The sequence below is a fragment of the Brachionichthys hirsutus genome, chromosome 15 (assembly GCF_040956055.1).
Source record: "Brachionichthys hirsutus isolate HB-005 chromosome 15, CSIRO-AGI_Bhir_v1, whole genome shotgun sequence".
In the NCBI taxonomy this organism is placed as follows: domain Eukaryota; kingdom Metazoa; phylum Chordata; class Actinopteri; order Lophiiformes; family Brachionichthyidae; genus Brachionichthys; species Brachionichthys hirsutus.
The window spans coordinates 4,071,640-4,092,784 of NC_090911.1; the positions used below are offsets into that span (position 1 = coordinate 4,071,640).

The window sequence follows — 21,145 nt, forward strand, 5'->3', positions numbered from 1 at the left end:
CTCGCACGTCTACGTGAAGCCAAACAAGCTTAAAATTGTCTGTAAACTTGTCCTTATCCAGCTGCCGGAGAAAAGACACGAGAGCTGCAGGCGTTGCTGCGTCATTCGCTGTCATCGTGAAGCTTTGTTTTTAAGCATATGTTTATTGAACAGGTTTTTCTAAATCTTAGACAATAATCAATACGACTTTGTTTGAGAATTGTAACAAAGTGCAGGGAGCTCTTAGGCCCAGCAGCGTGTCTAATTAAGTTAAATGAAAAAATAAACAGCTCCCAAATGTTTTCAGCAGTAAACAACGTTTTCCCAAATTTCTATATGCCGGTAACTGAAATGGTTATATTTCAGAGAGGCGTCGCTGCATCGGAGCCAAAATAAGCCAGTTTTACATTGATCTCTTATCGGCTGTCTAAATGGCCTGGCTGGTTATCGGTCTATGCCCAATTTGAGTTGATTTAATTTTTCATCACGGCCGGTCTCAGATAGCTTGTACATTAGCATGTACAAGTATCAACACTATTGGTATTAACAAGGAAACGCTGGGTATCGTTGCCCTTCCTGTCCCTTTCCTGTGGTCTCGGGCCTTCGCTTTGTGCCTGGCTTTGTGCTGCTTCTCATTAGGGAGTCGGAGGAGGAGGAGACAAAGTCTGGGAGTGGATGTGCAGCTGGTAGCCCCCCCCCCCCCCCCCCCCTCCCATCATTTAGCCTGGTGGCGTTCATGCCCACTATCACGCCATCGGCTGTTTACTGTCGCAGCGAGCATGGTTTCATTTCTGTCAATGCATAATAAAGCATGGTGGGACGTTCAGATCCTTTTTGCGTAGCATCACACTTGCAGCCACTTAAGAAATGGGAAAAGCACATGCATATTCCACATGTTGTATGTATGTATGTGTGTGTGTGTGTGTGGGGGGGGGGGGGGGTCCGTGCTCTGAAGGCTGGTGTGGAATAATGTTGCGTCGACCACTGCACTGGTAGCTGCTACGTACTCTGTGTCGGCCTCGGTGTTATTCTTAGCCTCTTTCCTCCCTGTCTGCCTGGAGATCTGGTTTCCATACTGAGTGTGCTCTTAATCTGCTCCAACTGCACGCCTCAAACCCCCAAACTGCTCTCATGGTGTGGGGGCCAGCATGCTCCAAGCACTGCAGGGAAATGGTTGTCGTTGTTGTCGGAAGCAGCGAGCTAAAGAGCAGGAGCACCTGGTTATAAATAAGCGCAGCCACGTCTTCGCCTCTTCCAGCACACTAAACATGGAATTTCGCTAACTTCTTTCAGCCAGCGGAAGTTGATGGGCAGAACATATTTCGTTCGCATGTGGCTTGTCACATCCAGGTTTCAGGGGAATTACTTAGACACCGTCTCGTGTCTCTAATTCACACTGAAAAGCAGAAATGGCTGACTGTAATTGCAACTCTGTCTTGGTCATGCAATATTACGGCTACATGAAGAATTGAGCTTATTACATGATTTCGGTGACGTGGACAGAAGGATTGTACGCTTTAGCGCTGGAGCTAAGGGCTCAGTTAATAAGTATGTTTATCGTTGCTTTGACACCGTCAGCCATTCTCTAAATTTCCTTTCAAAACAGCAGAAATCTCAGCTGCTTGTCTGTTTCAATGTCATTGTAACCTGTGTTATAACCACGCAATAACCTAGTCTTTCAGTTATTACCATAGCGGGCTTCTGCTAGTCACTGAGGCAAGACGTGAGGTGTGGAAACAGAGACTGAATTTTTTTTTTTCCACTATTGTTTGACATTTAATATATATGTTTATTAATTAGCTGTTAAATGGTTTAACATATAAACGTTGAGTAAAGATGCCACTCTGAGCTTCTGAGATCACCGTCCTGTTTAACGGTCACTGCACATGATCCAGCGTCAAGCTAATCTCAGTTTTAGTCTTTGTAAACCGTGGAGGGGGGGGGGGGGGGGGCATCATTTGATCGGGACTTGAAACGGCCCGAGGTTAATGGCACAGCTTGCAGAGGTTTATGCAGCTCAGAGCTGTTCGTGAAATCCAGCGACTCCCAATGCCAAACTGGAAAAGAGTTCAAATGCCGCTGTGATTAGCCACACCCTCCGGCGTTTGTTTTCTGATCTGGTCCCAGGCTGTCCACGCTGCTGCAGTCCTCTCCATCCAGGTCCCCGTTTACACCGACGTGTTCACTGTGGGCGGTTTAATTCCCTCTTTCAGCTGCTGCTGCAGGCCTGACATCTGCTGACTAACGGCGGACCTCTCGCTGGCCTCGGCTGAGCAACAGGAATGTGCTTGAAAAAATAGCTGCCAGTAATTTCGAATTATTCAGGAATAGTGAAGGTCTGAAAACATTTCGGATTCCTTTAGTGCATTTTATTTTTATGGGATTACTTTTTTTGTCCCATTTGATTAAGTAACCCATAATTGATGAGATTATTTCTTTTGTTTCCTGTTTTTATTTATTTATTTTTTATTGTTCCCAGAACTTAAGGTGACGCCTTCAAACAGCCCTGAAACCAACAATGCTTTATTATGGGCTGATATACTACAGTAGAGGAACGAAGGAACTCGTCACCATTTGGAGACTGGAATTAAAGACTTTATGCCATTGGCTCTTAATAAATGAGTTTCTTCATGTTTTCCACTGACCGGGGGGATAACATACAAAGGGGAAATTCTTCTTGCAGGACTTGTTAGAGTACCTGAAACTGATTCATGCTCCCTTGTGTATTTGTTTCCTGTCTAATTTTGCACGTCAACCTCAAGCCGCGTGACGGAAATCGCTATTAAAAATCCCAAAGTGTGCATCAACGTAGCCTTGAGCAGTCTAAACAATAAAGAACGATCATTTAATTGCACCTGGCTATAGTAGGTCTTCTGTTGCTACGGCCGCCCGTCGTACGCTTGGACTGTGTCGTGGATTGTTGCAACGCGAGGGCAGCGGTGGCTCAGTGGTAGAGTAATCATCTACTTACCAGATGGTGGGTGGTTCGAGCCCCAGCCCACTTGTCAAAGGATCCTTGGGCGAGATACTGAACCCCCCCCCCAAGTTTCTCCCAGCGGCTGTTCCGCTGATATGCGTTCGCGTGTGAAATGGTGAAGGCTGGCTACGTCCTCCGTAATGGACAAATGTCCACTACAGAGGTCTCAGGAGGACATAAGTACACTCATCATTGCGGCCCTTCTTATTGCTGTCGTCGTGTGTGTGTCTGCAGGAGCATGATGAACCCGCTGCGCTTTCGCAGTCACAGCTAGTCAGGTGCTGCACCATGGCCAAGCCTGGGAGCGACAGAGATGGAGCCATGGTGGAGAAGCAGGGGGGGAAGAAGGTATGCGGGCACCGACGACAGTAGCAACACAATGTATTTCATGTATGAAGGCACAGTGGGTGGCGCTGTTGCCTCACAGAAAGATGTTTCCAGGTTTGTCTGTAAGTATGAGTGTGAGTACACCCCGGACAAGCCGCCAGTTCATCGCAGGGTAACACACACACACACACACACACACACACACGTTGTTTTTGGCGGTGGAGGAAGCCGGAGCGAGCCCACGCAGACACGGGGAGAATACGCAAACTCTTCACAAACCCCTCCGAGCCGAACCCGCGACCTCCTTGCTGTGAGGCAACAGCGCTTACCACTGCGCCACCGGGCCGCCCTGTGAGGATGCATGATTGTCTGTATTTCGTGTGGCCCTGCAGTGAGCTGGTGTCTTATCTGACCCACAAGGCAGATGAGCGGCTGCAGACGAGACGATAGCGACCGTCCCTTACACAAGACGTCACCAAAATCACTTTGTCCCTTTAAAATGTTTCAGGAAATGTTGTAAGTGTATCTTATCTTATCGCTACAGCCCTAATATCAACAATGAAAAACAGTTTGGCTTTGGGACTGGTAAGATGAAGAGCTAGCAGATCCATGAGAATGAGCATTTTATATTCTATATTTTTGGCATTCGTGTCTAGGTGTGATTCGATTAGCTGCGTTCATCCAGTCATTTGTTTAGTATATTTGTATGAGATGAGACCGAAGGATCGATGGTGCCGCAACGTGAAAGTCGAAGGTACTTGATGGCGAATGTAGAATGTAAGCCGGTGAGAAATTGCACTGACTTTCAAAATATAATCCTCCATATTGATATCCCATCGTTACGTATTTATAATTTTCACCCCTAAACGAGACAGATAAAGTCTTCCTTTGTGTTTGAAGCAGAACTTCCTCTCATCCTACTCCTCCTCTACATTTCACTGCTCAAGCTAAGCTGCGCTACGATGTACCAAGTACGACACTGCAAACGTTTCTTCTGCTAAAACAGTATTTTCCTTCACCAGAGTGCAGCTCTCGAAACCACAGGTACTAACTAGACCACTAGAGTATCTCCGTCTGCATATCACAGTGAAATGAACTGGAAGTATCTCACTGCTGTCGCTGGAAGCATTCGATGCTCCGGCATATTTTTCCTCATCGCCATTCCTGCCAAGTTTATTTTCTGAAGAATCCATATTGGATTTCTATAATAACAGCTTCAATTGGGAAAGAAGAAATTGAACATTTTCTGTCTGGTGACGTTGGGACATTCCGGATTAATTATAGCCATGACAAAAACTGACAGCGGACCAAACGAGCACATTCGATACCTTTTTGACGAAATGATTATCTCTGGATTTGCTGTTCATGACGGTGGGTGGAGGTCTGGACTTCTCCGGTGTCGTATCCGGACACTGCTCTTCCTATTGCATGTTTATTTATGTCACTCCTGATCTTCTGCTCTTCTCTTGGTGCGGACTCCGCCTTGACAATGAGATGGGTCGTGACGGCCTGTAATGCCCAAACAATATGTTGTCGAGACACGACCGTGTGTAATATAAGCGCCACTCTCATTCTAGTCATTTAGAAGGCTATCATGAAATATTACCGCTGCCCAACCATTTTATTGGCCAACTATTTCATTAAGCTTTCTAAGAAAAGAACAAAATAAATGGCTGCCGCAGTATATATATAAACCGTTTTGTGTACATGTACACACATTTCATTCGCTGTCTTTTAAGTTCCTCGTCTTCACTTTTGTTGCTTCCTCGTCTCTGACAGAGCAAAGACAAGTTGTCCCCGTTCACCAAAACTCCGAAGTTGGACCGGAGTGAATTGCTGGGGAAGGAAGGGAAATCCAAGTCTTCCATGAAGCGCAAGCTCTCGTTCACCGCCAGCCCGCTCCGGGCCGAGGAGCGAGACTCTGACACCGGTGAGAGCTGCCTCCTCGTCCCCTGCGTCTCTTTCAGCAGCCATGTCCTCTCGCTGCCCTCTTGTGGTGCATTGCTGAACATTTTCTACAGGGGCTGACTGAAGGTCAGTTTGGACTGGCTGGCTGGCCACAGGGCTCAAATCTGGATTTGCTAAAGGGGCTGACTGAAGGTCAGTTTGGACTGGCTGGCTGGCCACAGGGCTCAAATCTGGATTGTGTCGCGTTACATAATATGATGCGTATGAAGTTTAATTGTGAGACTTTAGAGCTGATTTAGTAACATGAATATGGTATAAAACAAAAATTCTAAGTGTAGTTTGAGTGCTAAATTCCTTTTTAAGAAATGTAAAGTAGAGTGCTCTCTACTTCTCAATACTGCATATTCTGTATATATTCTTCAGCATGTAGTCGGTACAGCCAAGCACAGATTGCTGTATTGCTCTTTGCATATACCGTACATCATTGTTGTCGATTGTTGATTAAGTGAAGTGTTGGGCACGTCAGTTTCACATTATTTACTCTGTTGCTCTGTATTATTATATCAATGGGTTTCAATCCACCTCTGAGAGTTATGGACGAATACACACGACAAATACACCAAATTTGGCCTTAAAGTTTTGTGTTTGAACATGTGTAATTAAATGTACACGTCTTGGAAGAGGAACTGTAGGAAATGAAAGCAGCGGAGGAGAAGGAAGGCTGGACTTTTACGCAGGTGTTTGAAACAGATATAAGGGTAGAACTATACAACCGTTTTCTCTTGCAGTGTTATTATAGCTCCATTTCAGGTGCAGCTAACTGCTCAGCCTCACGATTCAGTCTCAATCTTCCCCTCCTCTGCGTGTAAATAGACTATTCTGCTTCTGTCGTCTAGCCACAACTTTAAATATATATTTATGTCAGATTTGCAGACTAAAAATAGGTTACTTTATCTTAATTCCATAATTATGCGAATGCGTTTTACAGGCTGCGTTCATCTCCTCTGCAGGGAAAAGCTCAATGTTACGACTTTCATTGTGGTATCTCGTGTCTAGCGGATGAGAACCATCAATTTTGTAATCTGTATAATTTATGGTGCTCGAGCTCGAGCCTCTCGGCTCCCGTGTGGGGCAGCTGTAGGAAGAGAGACGCAACGATGCCGCTGACGGGCTGCGGCGGGATCTTCTCTGCTGTCTCCTGTGTCGCCATGACGCAAAATCTGTGCACGTAGTATGAGTCAGCCTTTGTTCCCGTCTGTGTCTGAGTCCGTGCGAGCCGAGGAGGGTAAGAGAGAGAGAGAGCCTTAATGCAGTGCTGTCTCACCCCTCCCCTCCACATCCTCTCTGCTTTGCACTGTAGATGACTCAGACCCAGGCCAGTCGAGTGAGACCTGGGCAGAGAGATTAGTGCCTCCCTGCAGGACGTACGCAGGTAATCGCTGCAGCCCGATCCTTTAAGAGTCTGCCGCACCGCACTGCTGTAAACACACGTGCACGAGTGTGTATCGCCATGCATCTGCCCCGGCTCACGCATGTCTGTTTTAAACGACTGACCGATGGAACCCGTGGGGGGGGGGGAGGGAGACCCAAATGAATACCGTGTGCACTTGGCTGGCTTAAGAGAATGCTGTCTTTCACCCTTTTTTTTTTAAAACTTATGCTTTTCATCTGATTCTCTCTGTGCAGATACAAGAGAAGAAGGGAAATGATGTCACTGCAGCTGAAAACAGTTTTTTTTCCCCTCTAAACTCTTACAATTATTGTGTTGCAGATAAAGATGGACCAGACAAGAAGAAGGTGAAGAAAGAGGCTGCGGGAAAGAAGTCTCAAGCAAACCTGCTGTTTGGGTATCCCCTGTCAGAGCGAAAACAGATGGCCCTCCTAATGCAGATGACTGCCAACAGTCCAGGTATGAGTGTGTGTCCCCCACCCCCACCTTAATCATTTCAGATGGCCTACAGTATAATTACTGTAGCATGGGTCGTACTTCCTCTTTCTTGGCGTTATGCATCGGTACGGGTTTTCATTTAAATAGAATCAAGTCACAAAACGATTAAAACGAGGAGGGATTGGTTTATCTGCAGACACAAACTTCACCGTTGAGCCTTCTCTTGGTTGATTCAGATTGTTTCGTCGGTGGATTAACGTGCTAGACTTTGTCCTTACCGGGCTCTTCATCAGTGCGTCCTCCCGGTGTGCAGTAGATCAGACAAACCATTCCGGAGGCATGGATGATTAGTAATTCAGAGTTGTTTGAGGAAAGATAAATGTCCTGTTCAATGGCGGTGCTCACCTGGAAGGAAGCTCCTCGCTTGGGGAAGATTACCGAAAGACTGACATCAATCCGGTAAGAAAAGGATTCCGAGTCCCCTTTTAGTACGGATGAAATTAAACTCACAACAACAAGCGCGAGGTTCCATTAGAGCCGGCGATGCTGCGGCTGCGTTGATGCTTCTGTCGCGTCTGTCTGTTCAGCATGGAGCCGGAACCAGTGGCCACCGAGCATCAGGACGAGACGAGACGAGACACAAATGCTTTAAGAGACGATCAGCGTCAGTGTCTCTGCGCCTCTAAAGATCACGCAGTGAAGTTTGTTTATTGGGTTTTAAGCCTTTCATACAGAACTAGTCTTGTTTCCTTTCTTCTGGTAGGATAGGCAGCTGCTGGTTTACTGGACAGAGATGCAGTTTGTGTTGATCTTCCCTAAACAGCTGGAAATAAGAAATTACAGCTGAAAACGGTCAATTTCCCAATCAAACCACTTTCACCAGTGTCCCAGTCCACTGCTTTAATGTTGTATTTATCTTACCCGTGACTGACTTTGGTTTAAGCATTAGAGGTTTTTCTTTTTGCCTGCCTTTACCCAGACTCTACCCCCAGTCACCCGTCTCAAACGACGCCTGCCCAGAAGAAAGTCCCGAGCAGCGCCTCGTCCCGACAGAAGGACAAGGTCAACAAGAGGAACGAGCGAGGGGAGACTGCCCTTCACATGGCTGCCATCCGGGGCGATGCCAAGCAAGTCAAAGACCTTATTAGCCTTGGAGCTGATGTCAATGTCAAAGACTTTGCAGGTACGACGCCCTGCGGACGTGATTTCTTATCAGCTTTCATCTCTTTATTAACGATTGAGAGGACAAGGATGACCGGAAGGTGCTTTTTGAAATGACACGGATGAGAGATTGGTGAAATAAGCATATGTAATAAACTTTGCTCCTGCTGCATGCTAGCATGTGATATATATATGAACTCGAATCAGCCTTCATCACTGAATGATTTTATGTATGAAGACAATGACATCAGGAACGAGGGCACTTCCCTCGATGATGGACTCAATCCGTTAATGAGACGAAAATTGAGCTCAGTCTGAAAGCGCTGCCAGACTTTTGGATTTTCTTGCTAACACAGCTTTATAAATTGGCAAATCATGCTTGTGAGAAATTGATGCAACAACTCTCTTGTTAGACTGTATTATTGGCTGTCACTAATACGAAGACCAGTACAGGAGCAGGTTATATATATATAGAGCAATTATAGACTCTAATACTATCCCGCATTGCAGTATTATTTGAGGGCTCTCAAACACATTCCTGTCATTAATGTCTGGAATGAGAAACTAGAAAAGCACTTGAGAGCGCAGACCTCCGCCAAGCAGCTCATTCCCCTCATTATTAGATTTACACCGTCCACATGGTGATCTGGATCATCACCAAAAGGTTCTAGATGTCATTCTGGATCCGATCCAGATGTAATTGGGTGGTGAGATAGAGACCACCCCCTGCCACCCTACATGAATGTGTCAAATTCCATAAACATCGGTCAATAATCAACTGAGATATTGAGGAACAAATTTCGAACTCTATTGACCGCAATGTTAATGAAAATTTCAAACTGATCCAGAATCTCTTCTGGATTATCACCAAAATGTAATCGTCTGTTCCTGGTAACTAACATCCTAACATTTCCTGAAAATGTAATCAAGATCCGTGCGGAACTTTTTGTTATCTTGCTAACAGACGGACGGACGGACAGACAAACAAACGCAGGTTTACATAACTTCCGCCTCGGCGGAGGTAACTAAACGTCGTCCTTATAAAGTATTTATTAGTTACTGTCTCATATTTACATGATGTGTGGATTTATTTATTGTTTGTGCAGGAAAATTGCGAGCCAAATATATATATATATTTTTTTCAAGTGAAATGTAATTTGGCGTTAGGGTGCAGAAAGTCGGCAGAAAGGTCTGCAAGAAGTTCCTGAACAGACGAGTCTCCTGTTTTGACGGCTTCTCTATTCACCAGGGTGGACTCCTCTTCATGAAGCCTGCAATCTGGGCTACTATGATGTGGCCAAGGTCTTGATTGCAGCAGGCGCAGAGGTCAACACGCAGGGTCTGGACGATGACACGCCGCTCCATGATGCCTCCAGCAGTGGCCATAAAGCTGTGAGAGCTTTCATGAAAATATCTATCAGAAAACATAATGTGGATGTCTGCCATATAAATATTTAAAGTATTCATATAACGGTGATTACTATATACTCCTAACCCTGAAATGACAGGTTAACATGTCGGTATGTCCATATCTTTATAATCATTATTTGAAAGAGGTCATCTTCAGATCCAGTAAATGTTTGCAACTTTTGGAAAAAAACCTTATGTCAGTTTAATAATGTTATTATAGGTTAATGTATAAAGCGCATCAAACAAGTGACATTTGCTGCATCTATATATTTTGGGTTCACTGTAAACTATTTGAGTTGCTACAGTTGCTTCAGTTATTAGGTGTTGGTGCTTTTCACACGCCTGCAACTCTTCTGTGTATTCAGATCGTGAAACTGCTGCTTCGGCACGGCGGTAACGCCTTCCAGGCGAACAAGCGCGGCGAGCGCCCCGTGGACGTGGCCGACTCTCAGGAGCTGGAGCAGCTGTTAAAGGCAGAGGTACCTCTGTCGGACCAGGATGATAGTTCCTCAGGTATGCAGAGACTGCTGTGGAGTTTATCTTAGCACACATTTGACGTTCACACACTTCTGCCGCACCTCAGAGCTCGATGCTTTCGTGGACCTGCCAGCAGCAGATTTTGGCGGATTCAATTTCACTGTAAACCACACAGAATGTTTGTATATGCAGGACCCAAGTCAGCAACATTTGTCCTGCTGAAGAGCAACAGATGAAGAAGAGTTTTGATCAAACTTGGTGCTAACGTTGTTGTAACGTTATTCATATCAAGAAATTGGAAGCAACATGACTGCAGCACCATCTTGTATCTTTCTTCACATTGTGTTGCTGATTCCACAAGGGATGAGGCACTTTAGCTCGTCCCGGGCAGGGATGGACGAGGGCAGTCGAAATAGTGAGTGTGAATTGACGTACGTACGTTAAGGCAGACCAGATAACCTCGGGGGAAAATGTTTCATTTTAAATGACATCAGCCATACATTACTGCAATACCGCATGCACATCTACTACTGTACATTCTTCTTGTGCCATCGGGGGTCCGCACAGCCAATCAGCCTTCTCCACTTCACCCTGTCCTTTGCATCGTCCTCCCCAACACCAGCCACTCTCATGTCCTCCCTCACTACGTCCATGTATCTTCTCCTGGGTCGTCCTCTAGCCCTGTTCCCTGGCAGCTCCATCCTCAGCATCCTTCTACCGATATAGTCCCTGTCTCTCCTCTGGACATGTCCAAACCATTAAAGTCTGTCCTCTCTGACCTTGTCTCCAAAACGTCCAACCTTCACTGTCCCTCTTATTGTCTCATCCTGAGGTTCTCAGGCCTGATTTAGTGCCTTTTCAAAGTAAAATATAATAATAAAACATTTCAAGACCTAAATAATCAGTTGACTGCATCATGTGATGTTCAATAACTGCTTCTTTTTTAGGAAAGTATAAAGTGTGTAATTGACATTGTCATTTAAACATTGGTCCCCTCTCTTCTTCAGAGTCTGAAGACCCACCGTCTGTTAATCCATCCAGTGTCGATGACAACATGGAAGACTCTGATAATGAAAAGGACTCTGATGGTAAACCAGCGACAAAAGCATCATCCTCAGTGACGGGTTTGGATGAGTATGAGTTCAAGGACGAGGAAGAGGAGGAGGATCTCAGTAAAGCGCTGAACGACGGACACATCCTCCGGAGGGAACTGCGTCAGGAGGACAGAGACAGGAATCACGTGGCAGGAAAGCAGAGTTGCAAGGGGGATTTGTCCTCAAAGCTGAAAAAGCAAAAGACGTCTCGTGTCCATTGTAGCTCTGATACCTCCAGTGATGAAGTTGAGAGCCTCCCAGAGAAAAGGAATTCCCCCACCTGTTCCCAGAGTTCAGAGAGTGTTAAGCCAGACCCAAGGTCTAAAAAGGACAATTCTGAGCAAAAGGGCAAACTGAAGAGGAAGAGCAAAAGCCAAAATAAAAACAAGGAAAACCAAGAGGACGGGAAAGAGAACAGCAAAACTTTAGTTCTCTCTCTTGCAACAGTAGCAGAGAGCCCAGAAAGGGGTCGGGAGGAAGATTCCTTTAAGATGTCTTTCAGTCCTAAAGATGACTCATCGGTCCATCTCTTTCATTTATCGTCCATCAAGTCTCCAAAGCTGAACCACAGCCTAGCGGATAAGCAGACACCACTCAAACAGGAAAACGCTAAGCTGTGCATTTCCATCAGTGACGGTTCATGTCAAGTCGATGCTGTCAAATACAATCACTACACAGACGCAGACTACGGCACTGATAGCTCCAGCGCCAAGGGCTATAAACACAAGGAGAAAAGCAAGCATCATCAGAGAGAGCCTGGCGTGGACGGGGACGATGTTCACAAAGACGCCGGCGTCGGAAACAGTCTCGACGGCGCCGTACGAAACAGCGACTTGGATGGCAAAGTGGTAAAAAAGCATAAACTTAAACACAAGGAGAAAGACAAACACCGGAGAGAATACGAGGCAGAGCGGGGCTGCCACAGGCAGAAGGAGGCCAGGAAAGATGGCCACAGGAATTTGGAGTTCGACCGAGAGTTCTGGAAAGAGAATTTTTTCAAAAGTGATGAGACGGACGAAGCTCTGCCCGTGGCGAAGGAAGGTGAAGACAACAGCTCACTTCAGAAGACCTCAGATTCACCTCTTATCAGAGATGAGAGAAGTACAAAAGACAAACAATCGAGCAGCAAGGAAAAGAGATTGAGGGAGGAACGGGAGAAGGACAAGGTGATGAGAAAAGAACGCAAAGACGCTGCTGGTAAAGAGGAAAAGGTGAAGGAGTTAAAGGTTTGTGAGCGTGACGAGAGGGTGGACGGCCATGGCGCAGGGCGGATCCCCGAGGAGGCGGCGCAGAGCAACAGCTTGAAAGAAGAGACGGAAGAGAAACTCACAAGTGGAGTCGCAGCTGATCAAGAACAGCTGGAGCCTTTTGAAAAAGGCTCGCGTGAGAAAACGGAGAAGAAGCTCTCAGGAAAGGAAAAGGACTCTGAGAAAATGGAGAAAAGGCATCCTGACAAGGAGAGAAGGATTAAAGCTGAGCACAACGACAAAGCTGAACTACAGATCTCAGTGGATCGTTGGAAGGAAAAGGAAAGAACAGGAGCAATTTCTTGTCTTTCGCCTGGCGATAAAAACTACAAAGACAGTGAAAAGCCGAAGTCTTTATCTTCAGCCAAAAAACACGAGGACAGCAGGAAGAACAAAGACAAGTTTGAGAAACGTTCCGATAGGGACAAGCCGGACAGAGAACACGGTGTCGGGGATCACAGAGAAAAGGAACGCACAACTTCTGACAAGAAAGCGAAACCTCCAGAGAAGACCACGGATCATAGTAAATTTGACCGTTCGAAAGACAGTGACAGGAAAAAGAGAGATAGAATGAGAGACGGGACTTCTTCTAATCTCAAGTTCCTTTTAGAAGAGAAGAAGAGCTATCTGTCTGACGGCAGCAAGTCTTTATCTACAAAATCGAAAGATGAAATTGTGAGAACGCCAGAGAAGGACCGAGACAGAGACTCTGATAAGCACAAGGACAAAGATAAGGACCGGCACAGAGACCGCTCCCAGCAGGCCAAGATCAATAAGGCCAGATCGAACGAGGCGGATGGAGACAGGGTCAAATCGAAAGTCTTTCCAGCAACACGAGGCACCAAGCCCAAAGAGAAAAGGCTTGTGAATGACGACTTGATGCAGACCAGCTTCGAGCGCATGCTCAGTCTTAAAGACCAGGAAATTGAGCAGTGGCATCGAAAACACCTTGAAAAACTCAAACAGAAAGAGCGAGAGCGGCTCAAACTGCGGCCTCTGGCAGACCCCGGCAAGTCTAAGCTCAAAGACAGAATGAAGACCGAACAATGCTTGAGTAAAGAACTCATGCGCTCCAAAAGCTCCGAAGCCTCTGATGCCCACAGCAGAGAGAGGCCCCCAAAGGACGCCAACGGCCCCAGAGCAGTGTCGCTGGACGGAAAGAGTTTGCCCGCGGCCGGTGCCAAGGTCATGTCCGTTGTGGAGAACTGTCTGGCCAGGTCACCCAGACCGGAGAGCGAGCGCTGCAGCCTCATGTCCAGGTCTGTGTCGTTGGTTTCTGTGGCTAGCTCCGAGGACTCGTGCCAGGCGGCGTCACTCACGCCCAGACACGCTGAATACGACTCCGACGTGAACCCGGACGCTTCAGACTCTCAGCCGGCGTTCCTCCAGTCGTCCCTCGTCATTCAAGCCGCCAGATCGCCGCCCGCCCATGATAAGGATTGCACCAGCGCTCCTGACGGCTTGCAAAGCGGTCAGGCGCTGTTGCCTGGCAGACATGAATTGCCATACCTGAGGGCTATTCTGGACGAGGATGCCGACGCGCCGGCTGCAGGCAAAGACGCTGAAAGCATGGCGAAATGTAGCCAGCCCACCGAGGAGCAGAAAACTAGAGAAGCCACAGCAGAAACGGAGAAGCTCGCCAGGCAACGGTCTACGAGTTTAGCCGCCGAGTCGCTCGCAGGGCGAGAAGGTGGCCCGTCTGGGAGTTTAAGTCAAGACTCTGAGAGTCGCATCCTGGCCGACCCGGAGGTGAGCGGCTCGGTGGAGCAGAGAACGCTTTCCTCCTCTGATCATCCTGCTTCAAGGGACTTCCATTGTCTTGCAAAGAATGCACAAGCAGAATGTAGCAATAGGGATTCTGATCAACCGTCGATGCCGTCGGTCTGTCTGTCTGCTGAGCCGTCGGCGTTTACGAGTGCAACGACCTTGCAGCGAATGGAACCAGTCCCAGTTTCAGAAATTGAGAACTTGCCTCAGACAGAAATGGGTGTCACAGAAGCTCCTGGCCTTGAAGACAAAGCTCTGGAGACTGCCGTCGAAGAGGAACCCAAGAGTTTGGAATCGATTTCAGAAAGCGTCGGAGCAGAGGGTTTAGGGAGTCCTGCGCCATCCACCAGTTCGCACGTTCCCGGCTCCACAGCGGGGGAGTCTTTGCTGGGCTTTGGCACCACGAGGTCAGAGCGCGACCCTTCCCAAGAGGACGTGGATGCAAGCGACCAAGACTGCAAGAGATCAAGACCTCCCAGTGACACGGCAGGTTCACACGTCGACGCTCAGGTGGAGCAAAAGGAGGGTGCGCCCCAAGCGGCGTCCCGTAGCGAGACCCCCGAACACAAGGTCGAAGAGATGGCCGATGTCCCGCAAAGCTCGGAGCGCAGTTGCCCTGTGGATTCCGATACGACGGAGAGTTTGTTAGTCGAGGGGGGTCTGACCACGGAGGGCTCTTCTGAGTCCAAAGACGAGGCCACAGTGGAGTCGATGGACATGTCCCCTGCTTATGACAAGTCCGAATCGTCTTCGTCTAGTGAAGAGCAGAGCCACGGCAGCACCCCGTCAGCAGATCAGAGCGACTCCAGCGGCAGCGCTTCAGGGAGCTCCTCTCCACAGTCCGGTGACCGGGATTCCGACTCTTCGGGGGCCAAGGTCAAAGTGTGTTCTGCGGATGAGGACATGGATGTCCACGTGCCTCACCCGCGCAAGAGGAAGATGTCTCGGTTATCGCTCTCGCAGCCGTGCACCATGACCCAGCAGGAGGAGGCGGGCCAGCAGTCGCTGGCGGCGATCGTGGATTCTGTAAAGCTGGACGACATTCAGCCCTACCAGACGGAGCGGGCGAACCCGTACTACGAATTCCTGCACATCCGGAAGAAGATCGAGGAGAAACGCAAAGTGCTGTGCAATGTCACGCCGCAACCACCACAGTATTACGACGAGTACGTCACCTTCAATGGATCCTACCTCCTGGATGGGAACCCACTCAGCAAGCTCTGCATTCCGACCGTGAGTTCTTTTCATTTATTTTATCAGCGCAGGTTTTCAGTACGCCGACATAAATTCTGATATTCCGCTTTAAGAAAATGACGTTTTGACCTTGACCTTTACGTGCGTAAAGCTGCATGCCCCCCCCCAAAGGAAACTGAACTTGAGTGCATCAGAGTTATGGAACTGCTGTCAATTAAAATGTTAATTAAAAGTGCAGTAAAAATGAAAGTCTGAAGGCGATATTGAATCTGAGCAGCGTTAAGTTCATTTTATGACACTCTCAGTTAGATAAAGGCGATTATTTTACAAGTTTCTGAAGTGGTCTGTTTTTAAATATGCCAAGAATTATTGATTCGATTTGGGTCAATTTCCGTAATGTAATTTGAAACTACACTGAAGACATCTTTCTTCTAGTTTGATTATTCGACTTTATTCTAGCAGATTGCCCATAATCTCAGGGATGAAGAGAGAAAAATGGAAATGACAGTTTTATTTGCCGTGTCTCCCCAGTATCTCCTCCTGACTGATAACGTTGTGGTCGTTCGATCAATAAGAGATCGCAGTGCTGATGAAGTCTTCTGAACCGTCTTGCTTTCCAATTCTTTTGAACAGATAACGCCTCCACCATCTTTACCTGAGCAGCTGAAGGAGATGTTCAAACAGCAGGAGGTTGTTCGTATGAAACTGAGATTGCAGCACAGCATTGAGAGGGTACGTGTGTGTGTGTGTGTGTGTGTGTGTGTGTGTGTGTGTGTGTGTGTGTGTGAGCTGATTACCTCCAGGTGCGTTAATGCCACAAAGCCTCTTGAAGCTGTTTCATATATTTTCTAGATACTTAAGCAGATCCTTTTCACAGACGTTTCAACGTAAGCTAGGATTTACAGTATTAGTTGGTTTAATTTGACTTCTCTCCATCAGGAAAAGCTGATTGTTTCAAATGAACAAGAAGTTTTGCGAGTCCATTACCGGGCAGCGAGAACACTCGCCAACCAAACGCTTCCTTTCAGCGCCTGCACAGTGTTACTGGATGCCGAAGTCTACAACATGCCTCAAGACATCCAGGTAAGGGGCCTGCAGCGAGGCTCAGGGGTCACGCCGGTAACGCGAGTAGAACGACTCACTGCTCGCTTGTTGCCCCACAGAGTGACGATGGCAAGACGTCCGTGAGGGACAGATTCAACGCCAGACAGTTTATGTCCTGGTTACAAGATGTTGATGACAAGTTTGACAAACTGAAGGTAAGACTGTTTTCACCGCGCATCTGTAGCCGACGTATTTTACCAGGTGAACTTGACACAAAGTAATGATTTAACCAATCGAACTGTTCCTTGAGAGAAAAGGTTTTGCTCATTTGAAAATGTACAAGCAGCATGAAAATAGCGAGGCAAAAATATTTGCGCTATTTCACCCAAAACGGTGTCTGGAATATTATTCTATCGTCTACATAAACACACACTAACAAAAACAAAAACAAACCTCTTACCGTTGAACCTGTTTACGAGCACGGATTGATTTCGTTCTGATTCAACTCGAGCTGATTATTGTTGATATTCTAATGACGGAACAGGAAACGATCCCCAAACAGAGATCTAAAATAAAAACACAGCTGACAAAGCTGGAGTCTGCATACATGGGCAATAGAAGATGCATTCCATATATGTGAATAAAGCTGGAAGTGTAATAGAGACTCCTGAAACTGGGCTGTGATATCGTTTTCAGAGCGGCCGCTTTGGAACGGAAACTCAAATGTTACACATGAAAGCCTGTTTTCAGATGTTTGCATTATCGTTCATTCTTCTTCTGAGCCTTTGTTGTCCATTACCGGGTCTTCCTGGAGCCCATCCCAGCAGCAGTCAGCAGGCGAGAGGCGGGGCACACCCTGGACAAGCCGCCAGTTCATCGCAGGGCCACACAAAAAGCAGACAATCATATTCTCACACACACCTGGAGAACCCGGAGAGAACCCACGCGGGCACAGCGAGAACACGCAAACTCCTCCCACCACCCACTTCCTTTTTGAGAAAACATCTGGATGGATAAACGACTAATCCCATGCCTCTTCCCCGCAGACCTGTCTTCTGATGAGGCAGCAGCACGAGGCGGCGGCCCTGAACGCCGTGCAGCGCCTGGAGTGGCAGCTCAAACTTCAGGAGCTGGACCCGGCCACTTACAAGTCCACCAGTATCTTCGAGATCCCCGAGTTCTACATCCCCCTCGTGGAGGTCAATGACGACTTTGACCTCACCCCGATATGAACCTTGGGACAGACGCGCTTCGTCCGAGAGGGCAGCCGTGCTGCAGACGCGACAAGCGGCCCGGCGCGACGGAGGGAGTGGAAATGTGAAGCACTTAGAATGTGGCGGTAATATGAAAGAGCACCTAAACGCGAGACAACTCGAGGACTGAGGACGGGACTGAGGACGGGACTGAGGACGGGACTGAGGACGGGACTGAGGACGGGACTGAGGACAGACTGTTCAGGTTTTGGAGGGAGCATAGCTCGACGGCCACCAAGCGGGGTCACACACCTGAAAGATTGTTTTCAAAGTGCGTGTTCATACATTGTGTACAGCCTGTGCTCTTAATTTCTTTCTTTTTTTTCTTTTTTTTTAACTTATTTTATACATAAGCAATTGTGCATTTGTAAATAGTCATGTAATTATTGTTTTAAACTTGTAAAAACAAATCGATATTTTCATTGTAAACTTGTTCCGTGTCACGTTTTAATGGACCAAAGTTGGTTTTTCTACCGCGTGTCCTCGTCGGTGACGTTCTTGTTGTCGTTGGCTTCAGATCTTCAGCATGTTCGCTTCTGTTGTGTTTCTTTTTGTTTCTACCGTTTCTTCCACGGCGCCGCCGGTGGCCATGAAATGCTCTGCATGCACTGCGTTGTTTGTACCTTTTGAGGTTTACTGAAGTGTTCCAGCTCGTCTTTCTCACTGTTGTGTCGCGTCTTTTTTTTTTTTTTTTTTTTGCAGCCTCACTCGCGTGTCGTCCGTTTGTGTCTCGCGCACATTAAAGTCTGTTGTGGCTTCCAAGGAAAAACAACTTACTTTTACAGTTTCAAAGTGAGATCGCAGCAAAAACCTATTTTTTCAGCATTAATGCCTTTTGAACGATAGTTCTAAAAAAAATGTCTATTTTAATATTTACTTGTTACATGACTTGTACATATTTGTAATATATAATTGAATAAATTTTATTTGTTGTGAAATGAAGTGATTCTCGTGGCGTCATTAATGCTGAATAATGTCAAGGACCAATAGAAAACGGATCAGCTCCACAAGTTGGGAGGACGTTCAGAATGTTCTGATTCATAAGCCTGGAACTTTTCCCCTCAGCTCCTTGTGAGTCTAGCGTTCGGCCAGCAGGTGTCGCTGCACGCAGCGCTGGGTCTCACGCAGGTTACCTTTACTAACATCACCCCGCGCCGGCTGGCGTCTCCTCCACGCTTGTGATCAGGGCCTGTTCTGTTGATGAGCGCCTCCATGCTGTCTTTCAGTCCTGCTTATATTCCAGCCACTGGTCTGTCTTTCCCATGTCGGGGCTCCATGCCATGCAGGGGGGGGGGGGGGGGGGGGCTTGTCCTCCCACGATGGCCCCCCCTGGCTCCTGTTGCCCGAGGCAGTCACTCAGCATATTGTCACTGGGGGCTATTTGTTTTCCATTTTTTATTGATGTCCTCTTGGGATGCAGTTTCCTCCTGGATCGCAGGCTCTGATGCTCTAGAGTCCTCGGATGGAGGAGAGGAACTGGAAGAAGATTTAAAAAAAAAATTAAATAAATTTGACATTCACCAGTTTAACATTTTTAATGTAATTATTTCTTTGAGGAGGACCCGCCCATTCTAATCCATTGTTTTTTTTTTCGCCTTTCACTTCCTCTCCTGAAATGAATAACTCTTGTTCCGCGTAGTTTAAATAGATCGGTCTGCTCTGGTGGTCACAGCCCCGGAGGGACCTCCCCCCCCCCGGGGCTGGAAGTGAAGTGGGGGCCTGTTGTCTGAAGGAAACCGTGTAAATCGCCGTGGAGATAAGTGACGCGTCTCCGCGGGAGGTCTGCACCGTTTCGCCTTTTCGCACCTAATGAGCGCATTTAAAGGCCGCTGATAAGACCGTGAACAAAGGATTGTTTAATGGAGGGGGGGGGGGGTTCGGGGGGGGGTTAAAGTTGGCTTGCGAAAAGGACACGAAACAAAGCCCTCCAGGACGTCCAACCGATGGTCCACGCATTTGGCTTAAAGAAGATATCCGACGCTTCATTCCGACTTTTACGCGCAACTCCAGCGAGGCGCAGCTGTAAATGCTGCCTTGCCCGTGGAGCAGTGAGGCGGGTCGTGCGTTCCTCTCCGTCTCTCTGAAGACAGAAGTCCGCTGTGCGTGACCCGCGGCCCGCAGCTGGCCTGCACGTAACGTCGGATAGAAAATGGAGCGTGCGCCTTTAAGGCGCTCGCCTGCCTGTTGCATTTCGGTGCGCGGAGACTGACGCCCTCTGGACGCAGTGTGGACACTTGGGAGGCGGCAGAACTCCATCCCGGAGACGTGCAAACAGAGAAACAGCCACACTTGCCGCTGAGAGAGAAAAGCTGCGAGCGTGTTAACCGCGTCGAGGTAAGTTTCAGCTCCGAATCGTTGCGCGTTCTCGGATTGTCGCTGCGCGCAAAGTGAAAGCAAGCCTCGATGTTGGCGATGAGCAGAAAAGAGGTGCAGAAGCACGTTCGGCACTGTTCCTCATGTTCTCTCTGCGACGCGTGAAACGGAACAATGTGCGGCGCCAGTGCGTAAATGTAGACTGGACGGCGCGATAAAGCGCGAACCGTGGAGAGAGAGACGGTAGGTGAAGGGAAGCTGATGTTTCCAGATGTGGGCTCTTCTTACACAACAACGTGGGGCGCTTTGAATGAAGCGCGACGCTTTCATGGCACGGTTTGTGCCGCAGTGTCGTTTTCATGGCTTTAACGCGTTCCAGTTTTCTGATGCGCGTCTGGATCCTGGATCCATGGACCCTGAAATGAAGAAATCAGTTCCTTCAGCGCAAAAACAAAATCACACACGTCGATCCTTAATGCCGCAAGAGTTTAAAAACATGCTTTAGAGTTCAGAGAGTTTATTTCTGTTGTGGTTTTGCCCAAATCCCACCAGGACCACGGCCGCTGCTAGAAATAAACGCTACCAGGGCTCTCTGCTGCCCCCCCCCCCCCCCAAACCACCATATACGTTTTTACATGTCTGCTCTTTTTTATGAAATGTGATCTCCATGTGGGTAAAAAAAATAATAATAATAATAATTTATTTCCTTTCCCAGCCCAGACACTGAGTCACGATTCTAGTTTATTACGAGCCTCCTTTAGTGGTTCCGTGGTCGTTGCCCAACATAAATCTTACGGATGAGCATCGCTTGATGTTGACATGCTTGTTATGTCAATAACACGAGATCATCTATAGGACTGAATATCATTTTATAATAATGTTTGTGTCAATCCGTAGCCAAATATACGAACGTGTTAAAACTCACCGGAGAGAGCACAGCCCCAGATTAAAAAAAAAAAAAAAGAATTCCAGCCGCCAGAATGAGGAAACCCTCGTTGCTGTTTGAAACGTTCAAAGCGTCGTGTTTCATGTAGCTCCTGCTATCTGTCACACAGCAACTTTGGGAATGTTGGGGAGGAAGTTTTGTTTGTTTGTCCTCACCCTCC

At 47.5% G+C, this 21,145-nt stretch overlaps 1 protein-coding gene across 1 annotated transcript; it reads left to right on the forward strand.

Annotated features, from left to right (window-relative positions):
• The first annotated feature begins 3,244 nt into the window (after positions 1-3,244).
• On the forward strand, positions 3,245-18,668 carry ankrd12 (ankyrin repeat domain 12). Its single transcript, XM_068748529.1, has 12 exons — positions 3,245-3,304; positions 5,063-5,213; positions 6,552-6,623; positions 6,963-7,100; positions 8,059-8,262; positions 9,490-9,632; positions 10,016-10,163; positions 11,135-15,468; positions 16,063-16,161; positions 16,369-16,512; positions 16,593-16,688; positions 17,520-18,668. The coding sequence occupies exons 1-12, from the start codon at positions 3,245-3,247 to the stop codon at positions 17,703-17,705; spliced, it is 5,775 nt and encodes a 1,924-aa protein (XP_068604630.1). The 3' UTR covers positions 17,706-18,668.
• Positions 18,669-21,145: the final 2,477 nt, after the last annotated feature.

What these genes read in the sequence shown, in the direction of transcription:
- ankrd12 (XM_068748529.1), top strand. Translation starts at nt 3,245, where the DNA reads ATGGCCAAGCCTGGGAGCGACAGAGATGGAGCCATGGTGGAGAAGCAG. An exon ending in CCAGCAGTGGCCATAAAGCT is followed by an intron (nt 9,633 to 10,015) that starts GTGAGAGCTTTC and finishes CTGTGTATTCAG; the next exon opens with ATCGTGAAACTGCTGCTTCG. An exon ending in TGCAGCACAGCATTGAGAGG is followed by an intron (nt 16,162 to 16,368) that starts GTACGTGTGTGT and finishes TCTCTCCATCAG; the next exon opens with GAAAAGCTGATTGTTTCAAA.